This window comes from Elephas maximus, chromosome 23, assembly GCF_024166365.1.
Source record: "Elephas maximus indicus isolate mEleMax1 chromosome 23, mEleMax1 primary haplotype, whole genome shotgun sequence".
Classification (NCBI taxonomy): domain Eukaryota; kingdom Metazoa; phylum Chordata; class Mammalia; order Proboscidea; family Elephantidae; genus Elephas; species Elephas maximus.
The window spans coordinates 58,119,726-58,135,098 of NC_064841.1; the positions used below are offsets into that span (position 1 = coordinate 58,119,726).

Sequence of the window (15,373 nt, forward strand, 5' to 3'; positions counted from 1 at the left end):
ACCTTTCCTCTGCTGAAGCCTCCGAGCAGCCTTCAAGCTAAGGATTGACCCCTTATATAATGGTTCTTGTTTTGGTGGCAGCGATCTACAAAAGGTACTGACTGATGTTGTAAGTTCTAAGACCTTCACTTTCTCACATGGCTATCATGTATTTGGAGCACATGTACGTCTGTTTTACTTGATAAAAGCATAGTATCAGGCTTCATGAGAAGCTTTTTGTCCCTTTTTTTGCAAGTGGAGGTGCTTTTTACCTGGGTGGATTATTAGGGCCAGTTTGGTTATTAGATATAGATAAATAAGGCTAAAAAAAAAAACAAAAAACCTCTTAGGAGACAAGAAAGATTAAGCCCCTGAAAATGTATATTATTTGGATGCTTCTATCTGTATAAGTTATTACTTAACTATTTTAGGAAAAAGGTCATGAAATTTTAACCAACTTTACTGTGTAATTGAAGTGCCTGAGAATCAGATACTGTATCTTGCTGAGTTACAGGTCTTAGTTTTAATTCGATAATTTGGCGTTGAGGAATGTTTTGTTTTCTAGTGTTGGGATTAGCCTTCGATGTATTTTTAAAAGGATTACGGGCCATAGATTTAAGTTTAGTGTCACGTGGTGTCAAAACATAGATTCATTCAGTTACATCTTTTACCGAAATAGCTTTTCCCCACTGATTTTTCCTCATGTGTTAATCAAACACGTGTATAAACCAAAACCCACTGCCATCGAGTCGACTCCGACTCATAGCGACACCTGTATAAAATACCTGAAAATTGCAGTGGTACCTATTAGATTTTTAAAATTGAATACTGTTGGGTTTGTATTGCCTTTCAATTAAAAGGATGCAAAATGGTGTGGTTTTTCAACATTATTTTTGTGGCAAAGATGTAATGGATCCTCTTTGTTTTGCAGTTACTTCGAGAGCTTAAGCATCCAAACGTCATCTCTCTTCAAAAGGTGTTTCTTTCTCATGCTGATAGGAAAGTGTGGCTTCTGTTTGACTATGCTGAGCATGACCTCTGGGTAAGGTGAATTGCTGGTAGACACAGAGCCCTTACTTTCAGTTCGAAATTGTTGGGAGTGGCTAAATACAGTTGGGAGTTCATCTTACTATGAAAAGACATCCATTTTAGAAACAGAAGTAACCATATAGAATGTAGTTGATGCGTTACCAAGACTAGAATATTTTGCTTTTGTTTTCTTACATTTTGATCCTATATCAGTTTGGCCTTTGTAACAGATACTAAAGAAAATGATAGGATCTAAAAAATCATAAACATCTATTCAGTATAATTTCACTGCTATAAAGTCTGAGAAAATAAAACATAAACTATAATAATTTAGTTGTAAATTTTAAACTGCTGATTTCCTGTTCCCCTGTAGAGTAAAAGGATATAAAATGAGTGGTATTGTCATGTAGGGGGGAAAATATGTTATATTTGAAAGACTAGACTGAGATCTAATTATGATTCTATCTGCTATTTGTCATATAGCATTAGGCCAATCTCTTAATGGCCCTGTAGCTGTGGTTACTCCACCTGTAAAATGTGACACTTTTCCTGCCTTTTTTACAGGGTTATTCTGAGCAACAATTTTGTATTTGGAAAGCTTTCTAAACTAAATGCACTATGATGTAGAAAATTATTATTAATTATTTATTGGCTATCATAATTGATATTCACTATTCTGATGTTTTTTATTTTCATCAGCAATAATGAAGTATTATACTTGATGGGCGTACTCTTCAATGGGAAGAATTCTTTGGGGTAGAGAACTGTACCACAATATGATATTGCGTGAAAATAGATTCCAGTATCTGTTGTGACTTTTAATTATCATGTCTGCCTCTGACCCATTATCAGAATATTTTTAGGTACTCAGAAGCAACTAAATATTTGAAGATTTCTCAAAATTGAGTGATTACCAATTTATTAGTTTAGCTAATATGATGGAAATAATGATTCTATATGATACAAATTATAAACTAAGAGTTTAAATTTGTCTTGTTTAAATAGCTGACGAAGAGCTCTGGTGGCGGAGTGGTTGAGTGCTTTGCTGCTAACTGAAAGGTTGGCTGTTCAAACCCACTAGCTGCTCCAAGAGAGAAAGATGTGGTAGTCTGCTTCCATAAAGATTTACAGCCTTGGAAACCCTATGGGGTGGTTCTCCTCTGTCCTGCAGGGTCACTATGAGTCAGAATCGACTATGGCAGTTTTTTTTAAATAGCTGAAATACAAACATCTGCCTTCAATCTTTTGCAGTTTACAAAGCACATTATTTTTTTTTTAATTGGTTATTTATAAAAGTCTTGGGTAACTATAAAATTTACTTCTTTATTAATTGTAGCAGTTATTTTTTAAAAATCTGAAATACCATTTTGTTTATACATACAGTGAACATCTATAACATGATAGTAAAAGAATTTTGAAGCATATTCACAAAACTTATATCCTAATCATCCTTGTGTGAAGAACATGTTAACATAAATTACACTTTAAAAAGCAAAACAACAAAAAAGCCCAAAATTACCAATAATAACTACGTCACTACTGTGAACTTTGTGTTTTTTCTGATATTTAATAAAGTCTTTCAACTATTTCATTATGTTTTGCATATTGGCCTATATGTACTAAATTAATGTGGCAGTGCTTTTATTGAAATAAATGGGAGCAAAAACATGTATACTAGTATCATTCTATAAGTAATCATAATATCCTGGCTCATTTTTTAGAAATCTTTGTAACAAACAGTTTACATTTTTCATTCACCTGAGTTTGTGAATCCATATACAGAATCTTGAGATAAAATGAGAACAAATTCCAATAAAATTGTTTAAAAGCAAATTCACGTAGTTTAAAACTGTTTGCTGATTTCCAGAATTAGACTTGTTTACATAATTTTAACTTTAACAGGTTTTAGAAATTGAAACTAATCTGGGTTTCATATGCTCTCAGATTCATAAGAAATATTTTCAATCTATTTGTAGATACTTATTTTGCATGACTAAATGTGATTTCTTTGAAACTTTTTTTTAGAACTTACCTACAGAGTAGTTTTGCAGAAGAAAATATATGAACACATGAAATTTTCTCTGTTTTATGAAGTTATTGTCTATGGATCATGTTGATTGTAAATTATATATTTTTTCTTTCTTTGGTTTTTAACTTCTTTTATTTTAAAAGAAATCTAATCAAATCAAACTGGGGTTCTATTAATTAAAAATTGAACACTTACCATACTCGACTCTAAAATGAAATCAAATTATGTAATCCAAACTTGGGGCAAATTTTCTAGACTAGTTAACAAACAGGATTTTTAATACAACACAATAAAGCATAGGAGATAGAATTGCATTCAGTATGATTTACAGCAGGCTTGTGTCACGGTATTTAATTTTACACCTAGGTATGAATTGATTATACATTAGCAAATACGTTTCATGCAATATTGCCAGGTATGTATAGATAGTTTTATCGTTAGCTTTATCATCATTTTTTATTTTTTTATTAATACTCATTTTAGTCAAATAAGTATTTTTAAAGTTCATTTTAATGAAAACCAAAAGATAATTAATTGTACTAAAACCTACTCCTTTATCCATTTAATTTTCTTATTTTATTGGAATGTTGAAGTAGCATTGGCGGGGGTGAGACAGCAGTGGGTAACAGAATACTTGGGTGTTTTACATACCACATATTTGGTATATAGCCCTGGAATATAAAGAAAATGAAGGTAAGAAATTAGCCCACTGTAGTTTTTTGCAGTTATAAAATATTGGTAAAAAAGTAACTTGTAATACTGTAATGAAAATGTTAACCGAAGAAATGTAAATGAATTGATTATTTTACCTCTTCTACATACTTGTTCCTTTCATTCTTAACCCTTGAAAGCTTTTAATTAAATAAATAAATTAATTAATTAAAAAAAAAAGTGCTATATTTGTGTTAAGCTTTGAAAGCCAGTGGATCTTCTTCCCAAGGAGAGCAGACTTGATTGTCACATCACATCATAGGGTAGGTGACAGGACATTTTAGATTATTAAAGAGTTGTAGCTCTGTTTTGTTTGCCTGCCATTAAATACATTAAAAAAAAAAAAAAGATTGAGAAGAAAGTTAGAAATAGCACACTGCTGCTAGTAAAACATGGATTGATCATATAGAATATGCACCAACTGAGACACTTTACCTTCCCACCAGGTATTTTTGGCTGTATGTTTTTTCTTCTGGAAAATAAAACTCCTTTACTCATTCATCATTAGTTACGCCATACGCCTATTTTAATTGTTTACTAATTTCCCGAATGCATTTACTATTCACTTACACATATTGGTTATGAATCTGCTCTGTACAACACTAGGTGTAGGGTGTGTACAGTGGTGCTCAAGACAGAGCTGACTCTAGCTGACTTAGAGAAAAATCCAAACCAAAACCGTTGCCGTCGAGTCGATGCCGACTCCTAGCGACCCTCTAGGACGGAGATACCCTGCAGTTGAAGAGTGCTTTAATGAAAATGAAGAGGCCTGTCAGGAGAATTTGAAACTTTGGATCTTGTTCAGTTGAGGTGCATTTACTTATAAAGTGATTTTTATATTTATTAATTGGTATTTTGTTTTACTGGGTGTCCAGTACCATTATACCTAGGAAACTTGAATGGTAGATGATACAAGGCTGTTTTTGTTGTTGTTGTTTTAATCTGAGTCTTTCATATTTCTAAGTTATTTCTAGTGTGAACTGCTCATTTGCATGTTATCATTTCTTCATCCTTATATGTATTTTATTGAAATATCTCCCTCCTTGCTTGCTTTATAACCCATATGTCATAAGTAGGTACCATATCTATGCTGTCCCTGCTAGCCAGCAGTATATCTTGAAATTTGTTTTGTTTTCCTTTTCAGCACTACGCAATAAAAGAGACTCTGTTCTTGAAAATTTCTACCAAATAACAGGAGTAAAGTATACTCTGAAAGATAGTAAATTTTAATTACTCTTTTAAAATAAACTCACAGTATTACCTGCTTCTCTGTTATAATCATTTATTTTCTGAGCCTCTGTGTGATAGGCTTAGAAAATTAAATTTTAGCCTTAGTTATTGGGAAATCTTAAAGTTATGTTATTCAGCAGAATGTGGAGTTTTATTTTCAGTATCTTTGGGAATCCCTGAATGTTTCTTTTTCTGTTAGGAAAATATACATCAAATTATCTTTCCCTCTCTCCTTTTTTAAGCTTCTGTTGATATTTTTCTTTCTTTCAGCATATAATCAAGTTTCACAGAGCTTCTAAAGCAAATAAGAAGCCAGTTCAGTTACCTCGGGGAATGGTGAAGTCACTATTGTATCAGATCCTAGATGGGATTCACTACCTGCACGCTAACTGGGTCTTGCACAGGGATTTGGTAAGTCAATCTGCAGTTGGGTGTCAGTGGGAAAGAAGCATTTACAGGTGGACACTTTTCTACTTGTGTGTAGATAACGGTGTGTTATGATATGCTGAGGCTGCAGGCCTGCAGACGTTATGGAGGGAGTGGAGGTGCTACAGGCTGAAAGCCTAGGCTAGCCCTGTGCTTTGTGTATAACACACCCTGCTTCTCTGCAGAAGTAAAAAAGAACATATTTGTTTTCCTAAGCTTTTGTTTGCTTTTGAGTCCGTAAATAAAGCGCTCATTTGTTTTACATTGGTTTTAGGTGCCAGACATCCTCTAGAATTTGATATATTCATGAATAACTTGAAAACAAAACTTCTGGAGCCTACTGAGTACTAGGTTATGTATTAAGAGAAGAATACATTGATACAGCCTGCTTTTTTTTTTTTTTTTAAACAACCCCACTAATTGTTTGGGGTGCCCTGGTGGTGCAGTGGTTAAGTGCTCAGCTGTTAACTAAAGGGTCAGCGGTTCGAACCCACCAGCTGCTCCACAGGAGAAAGATGTGGCAGTCTGCTTCCTAAAGATTACAGCCTTGGAAACCCTCTGGGGCAGTTCTGGTCTGTCCTATAGGGTCGTTAATGAGTTGGAGTCAGCTCGATGGCAGCAGGTAATTGGTTGGAACCCTGATGGCGCAGTGGCTAAGCACTCGGCTGCTAACTGAAAGGTTGGCAGTTCAAACCCACCATTTGGTCTGCGGGAGAAAAATGTGGCAGTCTGCTTCTGCAAATGTTACAGTCTTGGAAACCCTGTGGGGCAGTTCTGCTATATCCTGTAATGTCTCTCTCTATGGGTCAGTTGACTTGACAGCAACAGGTTGGTTTGTTTGTTTTATTGGTTTGCAATTTTTTGGCCAGGGCCTTTATTAATCATAATTGACGTATATTATTGAGAATCCTTGCTGTTTTCAAGTGTATTAACTTTTTAAGAATTTGGAAATTTCAGGAATTGGCTTTCTTATTTTTATTTTATGTGGCAAAATGATTTATGCTTTCTTTCCCCCTCTAGGATATTATTGTTCAATAAGTCTTCATAAATTTAAATTATTTAAACCTCAGATTGCCCTTTCTTATTATATAATTACATAGTGCTTTTATTATTCTTTTCTTTGTAAAGGCAGTAATTGTAGTAAAGGTTTCTAACAGTGCATTCTTTTCAATCAGTTATAAGCACAATGCTGAAAATGGTAATTTTGTCTCTAAGCACATGTATTTTAGTAACACATAGGGAAAAAAGCCATGTAGAGTTTGAGAGCGACCTGACCTGGCCCCTCATGCAGACATTATTTCCAAGCTGTGCAATGTTTAATGCAGTAAATCTCTGGCCCTCAAATTAGCTATTCCAGTGTCATGATTTCTCTTTCTTTCGTCTAATTTCAATAAATTTCCTTGAAAGACATACAGTGGTACTTATTTTATGTCCAGTTATTATACCTAGAAAGTATTTAGAGATTAGGACCAATAACACAGCAGAAATTTGGTTGAAAGAACTTTTTCCTTTATGTACACTTTAATTTTAACAGGATTACAACATTTTACTTCAAGCAGTGGATTTACAGAACAGAAATAAGATGGATGCTCATAAAGACGTGCTCTTTATGAAGCTGAAAATTAATTTTAGTCTCTAGGGGTAATTTTTTTTTTTTTTTTTTAGGGGTAGAGTCAAGTTAGGGAAAATTTTTTACAGTTTTTATGCTACTGACCATTTTTATGATCTCTGAAAGAATAACATGCTGTGATTAAAGGGCATTTTTTTCCCCCATTGAGTCAGTTATGCCAAGATAGCTCTAGGTTTTCTTTTCTTTCTGAATCAGTTTTTCTTCAATTTATAAATATGCTTATCGAATAAATACAAACTGACTTTTTAAAGCATATTTAAATTTTTATGTTAATAATATAGAGTACACTTGAACCCCTTATATAGTAAAACCTGCGAAAGTCAGAATCTGTGTAAGGCAGAAACTTGTCAGAGAAGGAAAACTCAAATATTTTACACTAATAGAGAGCGATAGAAAAATGGTAAGACTGCACGCTGTCAAAGGCAGAAAACACGTGAGACCTGGAAAAACAAGGCAGTCCTGTCTAGTTCCCGCTCTCACAGGTTTCACTGTAATAGTACTAGCTACAGCAGTGAAAATAATTAAGAGGCCTAATTTCTTTTATCTCCCTTTTAGATAGGCTCTTTCTACTGGTGTACTTTAAACGAATTCCCTGTGACATAGAGAACAGATAATTTCCAAGGTCTCTCTTAGTAGTGTGCCCAAGGTGGGGGCAATGGGAGCAGTCCACCTAGGTGCAGGCAACAAGGGGATGCTTTGTCTGTAGACAATTTAGAAACTATAATAAAAGAGACTAAAATGAGAGCTTTTTATTGTCGCCGTATCCTGGCAATTCTGAATATTATCAGCAATAAAATATTCCTCATCAGTTGAGCAAATCACTCTCATTCCTCTACCCCTCTCGATATGCTACTGCTATTAGTCTGTTTATCCAAAATATTTTCCACGCTGTAAACACCGTTTGTCTTCTGCTGCCTCCTTTGTTTTCCCTATTTGAAATGAGATTTCCCATATGTTCTGTTCATGACTTGTTAGTGCTCTTTCTAAGTATCTAATCTTCTATGTGCCTCAGGTACACAGAGACCTACTGAACCATTGTTTCATTAAATGATAGCCTCTGCCCCTAATCTTGGTCTTACTGGTCCAGAATTAGGCTTCTGGAGAGGTCATCCATAACACTTCAGTTCCTGAAGGAAAGGTTCGTTATCATATTTTTTTAAAATGTGCCCATCTTCGTGCCAATTGAGAATTAAATTTTGGAGTTTTGATATTATGTAGTTTTTCAACTTTTGCTACATATGATATTAATACATGTAGTAATAGAATGTTTACTCTCAAAGGCATTATTCAAAAACTGTATGTCTTTTTTTTAGCCCTCCTTCCTAAGTATTTGTTAGTATTTGCAGATGAAATATTTACCCTATAAGAACAAATACTAATGGTTAATTATATTCTTTGCTCCTTTTCAGTCAGGTTTAGATAAAATGTAGCAATGCTTACCTTAACAGATCTACATAGGTTTCTAATGTTATAAATTGGACCAATTGGTTGAGTTACCAGCTTAGCAAAAGAAACTTCATACGAGGTATGCTTATCTCTAAGGTCGATAATTGGCATAAACCACCTAAAAACACCATTTTAATAATACCTCAGAATGTTATTGAAGCTTTTGTTTAATGAAATTTGCTTTATTATTAGTAGAAATACTGGTTTCAGATAGTATGGTTTTGAACTCCTTTTTAGTAAATATTTACTGTTATGTTTCTTGATAGAAAATGGAGATTTAATAATTCTGGAAGCCTTACTGGAAACCCTGGTGGTGTAGTGGTTAAGTGCTATGGCTGCTAACCAAAAGGTTGGCAGTTCGAATCCAGCAGGCGCCCCTTGGAAACTCTATGGGGGGCAGTTCTAATCCGCCCTATAGGGTCGCTATGAGTCAGAATCAACTTGACGGCAACAGGTTTTTTTTTTTTTTTGGAAGCCTTATTAAACTGGAAGTGGTAATACGTGCATATATATTAGTGTTTTAAGAAACTGAGGCCAGAAAGGAAACACATACAATATTTATTTTTGTAAGGTAATTTATGGATCCAAACCAAACTTTTTAGTTTTTAGTTTTAGAACATTAAAATATATTATGCGTACATGAGTTGATTCACATGTCCACACAGAGGCCTGAGTTTGCATGAGTGAGTGTGTGTGTGTGTGTGTGTGTGTGTGTGTGTGTGTGTGTGTGTGTGAAGTTAATGTTTTCTTTCTCTTGACCTGCTCCCTTCCCCTTTCATCTTTTGTTCCCTTCTCTCCTTGGGAAATGCAAAGTTTGACTAATAGTCAAATGCCAGTGGTTCCAGTATTAACATTTTATGAAAATGAGTAAATAGAGGCACAACAAGTTGAAGTAATGTGGGAAAAATTATTTCAATAAATTTTTTTTTAATTTTGTGTAAAATGGGAGTATTGGCTTAAGGAATATTAAGGATTTCCACCCCCTGCTATAAAGAGGAACTATTTGGGAAATATTAATGAAAAATTCAAATAAATATATATTCAAGTGAAACAAAAAAAAATATCAGTGATTCGTAATAAGGAAAGCATTGAAGTCTGGTAACCTGATTGAGTTGGGTTGGTGGTTTTTCTCAGTCCATTTAAATAAAAAGGCATGAAGCACCAAATCACGTTTGATGGTTTTTGTGTAGAAGCTAAGGATTGATTTGGCAATTGCTTCTGAACTCTCTTCTCTGAAAAGTCATTCCTCCAGGATAGTTAAATCGCACTGCAAGAGGATGAGAATGTTCCACTACCAGTGCCCGTGTCATGGCCGTGTTGCGAATGCCCAGACCAATTCACTCTGTCAATCTGGCCTCTTTCAATAGAACTGATTATTTTTTAATACAACTTTAAAAATTTAGGACTGGTTTTCTTGTGTAGTTTGTGAAAATAAATTTCAAAGTCAGTTACCTTTTCTCTCAAAAATTCTACGATAAATTAAAATTTTGAAACATACTGCCAAATATATATGAATCCTTGTGGCATAGTGTTAAGAGTTTGGCTGCTAACCAAAAGGTCACAGTTCGAATCCACCAGGCGCTCCTTGGACACCCTGTGGGGCAGTTCTGCTCTGTTCTATAGGACCGCTATGAGTCAGAATTGACTTAACAGCAACAGGTTTAATTTTTTTGGTTTTTTAGTATTTGTGAAGGAGCCTAGTGACAGAATGGCAGCACTTGGCTGCTAGCCAAAAGTTCCTTTGTTCGAACCCACCAGCCACTCCACAAATCTGCTCCCATAAAGATTACAGCCTAGGAAAAACGGTATAGAACAGTTCTACTCTGCTACATGGGGTTGCTCTGAGTTGGAATCGACTTGACACCCAACAACAATTGTTTTTGTGAACTCAAGTGAAAGGACAGACGCTCCAGTCTGATTCCAATCCCCTTTACCCTTCTCACTTCTTAAACTTATTTTCCAGCCAACCCAGACTATTTTCTTTCTTTTCTAGGTGAAAGTTTACAGCTCAGGTTAACTTCTTATACAAAAATTTATACACATATTGTTATGTGGCATTAGTTGCAGTCCCTATAATGTGACAGCACACTCCTGCTTTCCACCCCAGGTTTCCTGTGTCCACTCAACCAGTTCCTGTCCCTTCCTGCCTTCTCATCCTGCCTCCAGACAGATGCCCCACCCATTTGGTCTCATGTATCTGATTGAACTAAGAAGCACACTCTTCACGAGTATTATTTTATGTTTTATAGTCCAGTCTAATGTTTGTCTGAAGAGTGGGCTTCAGAATCCAGAGTGTTTTCTTTGTCCCGACAGCCTGAACCCTCTCTTCCTTTCCTCTCCATCCTCGGAAATCCTATTCATTCTTTAAGGTTCTGTTCACATTACCTTATTTCTGAAGCCCTCCCTTATCATACTAGCTGGAAACTATTTACATCTAAAATCCTAAAAACCATCATTTGCTCATAACGCAAATTCAAGCTGAAACTGAAGAAAATCAGAGCAAGTCCACAAGTCAACAACCTTGAGTATAGCCCACCTGAATTTAGAGACCATCTCAAGAATAGATTTGACGCGTTGAACACTAATGACTGAAGACAAGACAAGTCGTGGAAGGACATCAAGGACATCATACATGTAGAAAGCAAGAGGTTATTGAAAAGACAGGAAAGAAAGAGAAGACCAAGATGGATGTCAGAGGAGACTCTGAAACTTGCTCTCGAATGTTAAGCAGCTAAAGCAAAATGAAGAAATGATGAAGTAAAAGAACTGAAGATTTCAAAGGGCAGCTCGAGAAGACAAAGTAGAGTGTTATAATGACATATGCAAAGAGCCAGAGGTAGAAAACCAATAGGGAAGAACATAGTCTGCGTTTCTCAAGCTGAAAGAACTGAAGAAAAAATTCAAGCCTCGAATTGCAGTAGTGAAGGATTCTGTGGGAAAATCTTAAACAACACAGGAAGCATCAAAAGAAGATGGAAGGAATATACTGAGTCATTATACCAAAAAGAATTAGTCGATGTTCAACCATTTCAAGAGACAGCATGTGATGAGGAACCGATAATACTGAAGGAAGAAGTCCAAGCTGTACTGAAGGCACTGGAAAAAACAAGACTCCAGGTATTGACAGGATATCAATTGAGATGTTTCAGCAAATGGATGCAGTGCTGGAAATGCTTACTCGTCTATGCCAAGAAATATGGAAGACAGCTTCCTAGTCAACTGACTGGAAGAGATCCGTATTTATGCCCTTTCGCAGGCTCTGCTTCAGTCCTCGGCTGAATGCAGAAATTATAGAACAATATCATTAATATCACACGCAAGCAAAATTTTGCTGCAGATGATTCAAAAGCGGCCACAGCAGTATATCGACAGGGAACTGCCGGAAATTCAGGCCGGTTTCAGAAGAGGCTGTGGAACCACAGATATCATTGCTGATGTCAGGTGGATCCTGGCTGAAAGCAGAAAATACCAGAAGGATGTTTACCTGTGTTTTATTGACTATGCAAAGGCATTCGACTGTGTGGATCATAACAAACTATGGATAACATTGTGAAGAATGAGAATTCCAGAACACTTAATCGTGCTCATGAGGAACCTGTACATAGATCAAGAGGAAGTTGTTCGGACAGAACAAGGGGATGCTGAGTGGTTTAAAGTCAGGAAAGGTGGGCTTCAGGGTTGCATCCTTTCACTGTACCTATTCAATCTGTATGCCGAGCAAATAATCTGAGAAGGTGGGCTGTATGAAGAAGAATGGGGCATCAGGATTGAAGGAAGACTCATTAACAACCTGCGTTATGCAGGTGAAACAACTTTGCTTGTTAAAAGTGAAGAGGACTTGAAGCACTTACTGATGAAGATCAAAGACCACAACCTTCAGTATGGATTACACCTCAACATAAAGAAAACAAAAATCCTCACAACTGGGCCAATAGGCAACATCATGATAAACAACGAAAAGATTGAAGTTGTCAAGGATTTCGTTTTACTTGTACCTATAATCAACACCCATGGAAGCAGCAGTCAAAAAAATCAAAAGATGCATTGCATTGAACAAATCTGCTGCAAAGGACCTTTTTAAAGTCTTGAAAAGCAAAGATGTCACCTTGAAGACTAAGGTGTGCCTGACCCAGGCTATGGTATTTCCAGTCACATCATATGCATGTGAAAGCTGGGCATTGAATAAGGAAGACTGTAGAAGAATTGATGCCTTTGAATTGTGTTGGTGATGAATATTGAATATACCATGGACTTGCCAAAAGAACGAACAAATCTGTCTTAGAAGAAGTACAACCAGAATGTTCCTTAGAAGCAAGAATGGTGAGACTGTGTCTTACATACTTTGGATATGTTGTCAGGAGGGATCAGTCCCTGGAGAAGGACATCATGGTTGGCAAAGTACAGCACCAGCGGAAAAGAGGAAGACCCTCAAGGAGGTGGATTGACACAGTGACCGCAACAATGGGCTCAAGCATAACGATTGTAAGGATGACGCAGGACTGGGCAGTGTTTTCATTCTGTTGTGCATAGGGTCGCTATGAGTCGGAACCTACTCGATGGCACCTAACAACAACAAAATCCTGTAGCAGTTACTTTGAAGTACCCATGGAATACTTACTAGTGTTAGTCATATGCTCTTATTCCATTACACTCTCCTGAAGGCAAAGACTGTGACTTAATGCTCATTTGTATCCCACTTGATGCCTAGGAGAATAACTTGTCTGTACAGTATTGTTCACAGTATTTGTTGAATGAATGAATGAACTAGCTTGCCTGTAACAGAAACAACGTGGCTTCCGAAGTTTTTCTCTATAGGTTCCTTCTGGTATCTCCCGCTGTTTCCCCACACGTACAGCCATGTTCACACTCTGCCACATTTCTTTTCACTACCCTCTTGATCTCCGCTACAATTTACAGTAGAGGAACAGTGCCCAAAACTTGTTTCTGTGCTGTGATTTTACTGCACTAAAATAGTACAGGAAAACCTTTCTTTTCCATTCATACTACATTTTTAATCCTTAGCAGCAGCCTTCTTCTTTCTTCCTGAAAGTACTCAACACTTACCAGTCAGTTTAAAGGCCACTCCACTAATGATACTGATCTGTTGATCACTCTCTTCCTCTCCCCAATATTTTTGTCCCACACAGTGAAACCTATCTGCTGACCCTTTGCCTGTTTGTTCTCATGTTCTCTGTCTTTTTTTTTTTTTTTTCTCTCCCCAGTTTTTTCTTAAACCTTAAGACCGGAATATCCATAATAGTTCGTTTATACCCCTCACTTTATCCAAAAACATCTTAAGGTCTCCTCTACGTAAATTACTCTTTAATTGTAGATAAGGTGGTAATACCTGCCTTCACCTAAATATACCAGCTGAACATTCAAATCTCGTGTTTCAGTTTTTACACTACATTTAACTGACGGGTTGTTACAGTTCACGGTGTAAAAACTCTAATTTCTAGTTAATATTTGTTCATTTGGGAGATGCTTTTATGCGGTGGTTAAGCGTTCAGCTGCTAACCCAAAGGTCGGTAGTTTGAATCAACCAGCCACTCCTTAGAAACCCTATGGGGCAGTTCTACTCTGTCCTGTAAGGTCACTATGCGTTGGAATCTGCTTGACAGCAACGGGTTTGGTTTTGGTTTTTTTTAATTATGCACTCAACCTTGACTGTATTTTATACTTTTTTATGAAAATGTCTATGCTGCTGTATCAGACACGCCATAGTTTACACTGAGATCAGACTCTACGTCTTAAAAACTTGGGCTTTTGATGTATTTTCTGAGGAAAGTAGAGGAATTGTTATATGCCTGGCTTATTTGCCTTTAATTTTTTCAGTTTCTCATATGATAACTGATGTGTTCACTTTTTTTTAAATCTGATATCCAAAATTTATTTTTATCATTACCTTAATGGTTTTATAGTGGTAGTTACTTGAGAACTAGCAGGCACATGGGGTTACCTTTAGTTCTGTTGTACTAAATGGGGTATAATAGTAAATGAGATATACTATAATATATAAACTTTTCATCATGGTTTCTTTTTGTTTTTTCTTTTAAGCTAAGTTACAAGTTTATATATGAAAATTAGAGTGTTTTTGGAGTATTGCAACTATCTGCTAGTTGGTCTCCCTGTCCTAAACTAATTCTAAATAGTTTTTTATGCCAGACTGAATGGTTAAGCACTTGGCTGCTAACCAAAAGGTTGGCAATTCAAACCCACCAGTGGCTGTACAGGAGAAAAGACCTGGTAATCTTCTCCTGTAAAGATTTACAGCCTAGGAAACCCTACGGGGCACTTCAGCCTTGTCCTGTAGGGTCACTGTGAGGGAATGGACTTGATGGCACACAACAACAAAATTTCCTAGGAAATCTCATTAGAGATTTCCTTTGGGAGTGTACCCCATGGGGATGTACTACCATGAGTAAGTACATGATGTGAAATGGGCCCAGCGAGCCACTGGATAAACATATCTAAAAGATGCTGGGGGTGTTTCAAAGCTTTAATCTGACTTCATTTAAAAAACAAAATCTGATACTCTTGCTGCTAGCTTTGGTGAAGGATGAGTTGGTTTCCTAGAAACCATTAAATAAGATCACAGTCTCTGAATGAGTGTTGATTCAAGCTGTTTGTTAGGGCCCACATTACTGAGACATCTTATTACATGTCAATGCCAGATGATGAATTATTAGGGCACTGTGGATCTAATTCTTTTTATTTGAGTGTTTGGCAAAGTGAAAAATTGCCTGGTTTATTTATTTTGCTTACTAATGTTTGCTCATAGTTATATGATTTTTAAAGAATTAAAAAAAAATTTTATTGTGCTTTAAGTGAAGTTTACAAATCAAGTCAGTGTCTCATACAAAAACTTATATGCACCTAGTTGCTCTCCCTCT

General features: G+C 36.1%; 1 protein-coding gene across 4 annotated transcripts in view; it reads left to right on the top strand.

Moving 5' to 3' along the window:
* The window catches only part of CDK8 (cyclin dependent kinase 8), a 175,154-nt gene that overhangs the window by 101,109 nt on the left and 58,672 nt on the right, over positions 1–15,373 (top strand). For 2 of the 4 annotated variants that reach the window (XM_049867872.1, XM_049867873.1), the window contains exons 3-4: positions 911–1,021; positions 5,249–5,389. In XM_049867872.1, the coding sequence (XP_049723829.1) occupies positions 911–1,021; positions 5,249–5,389 (252 nt within the window). Of the gene's footprint in view, positions 1–910; positions 1,022–5,248; positions 5,390–8,118; positions 8,173–15,373 lie in introns of those variants that run through there. The other 2 variants (XM_049867876.1, XM_049867874.1) reach the window with 2 other exon arrangements.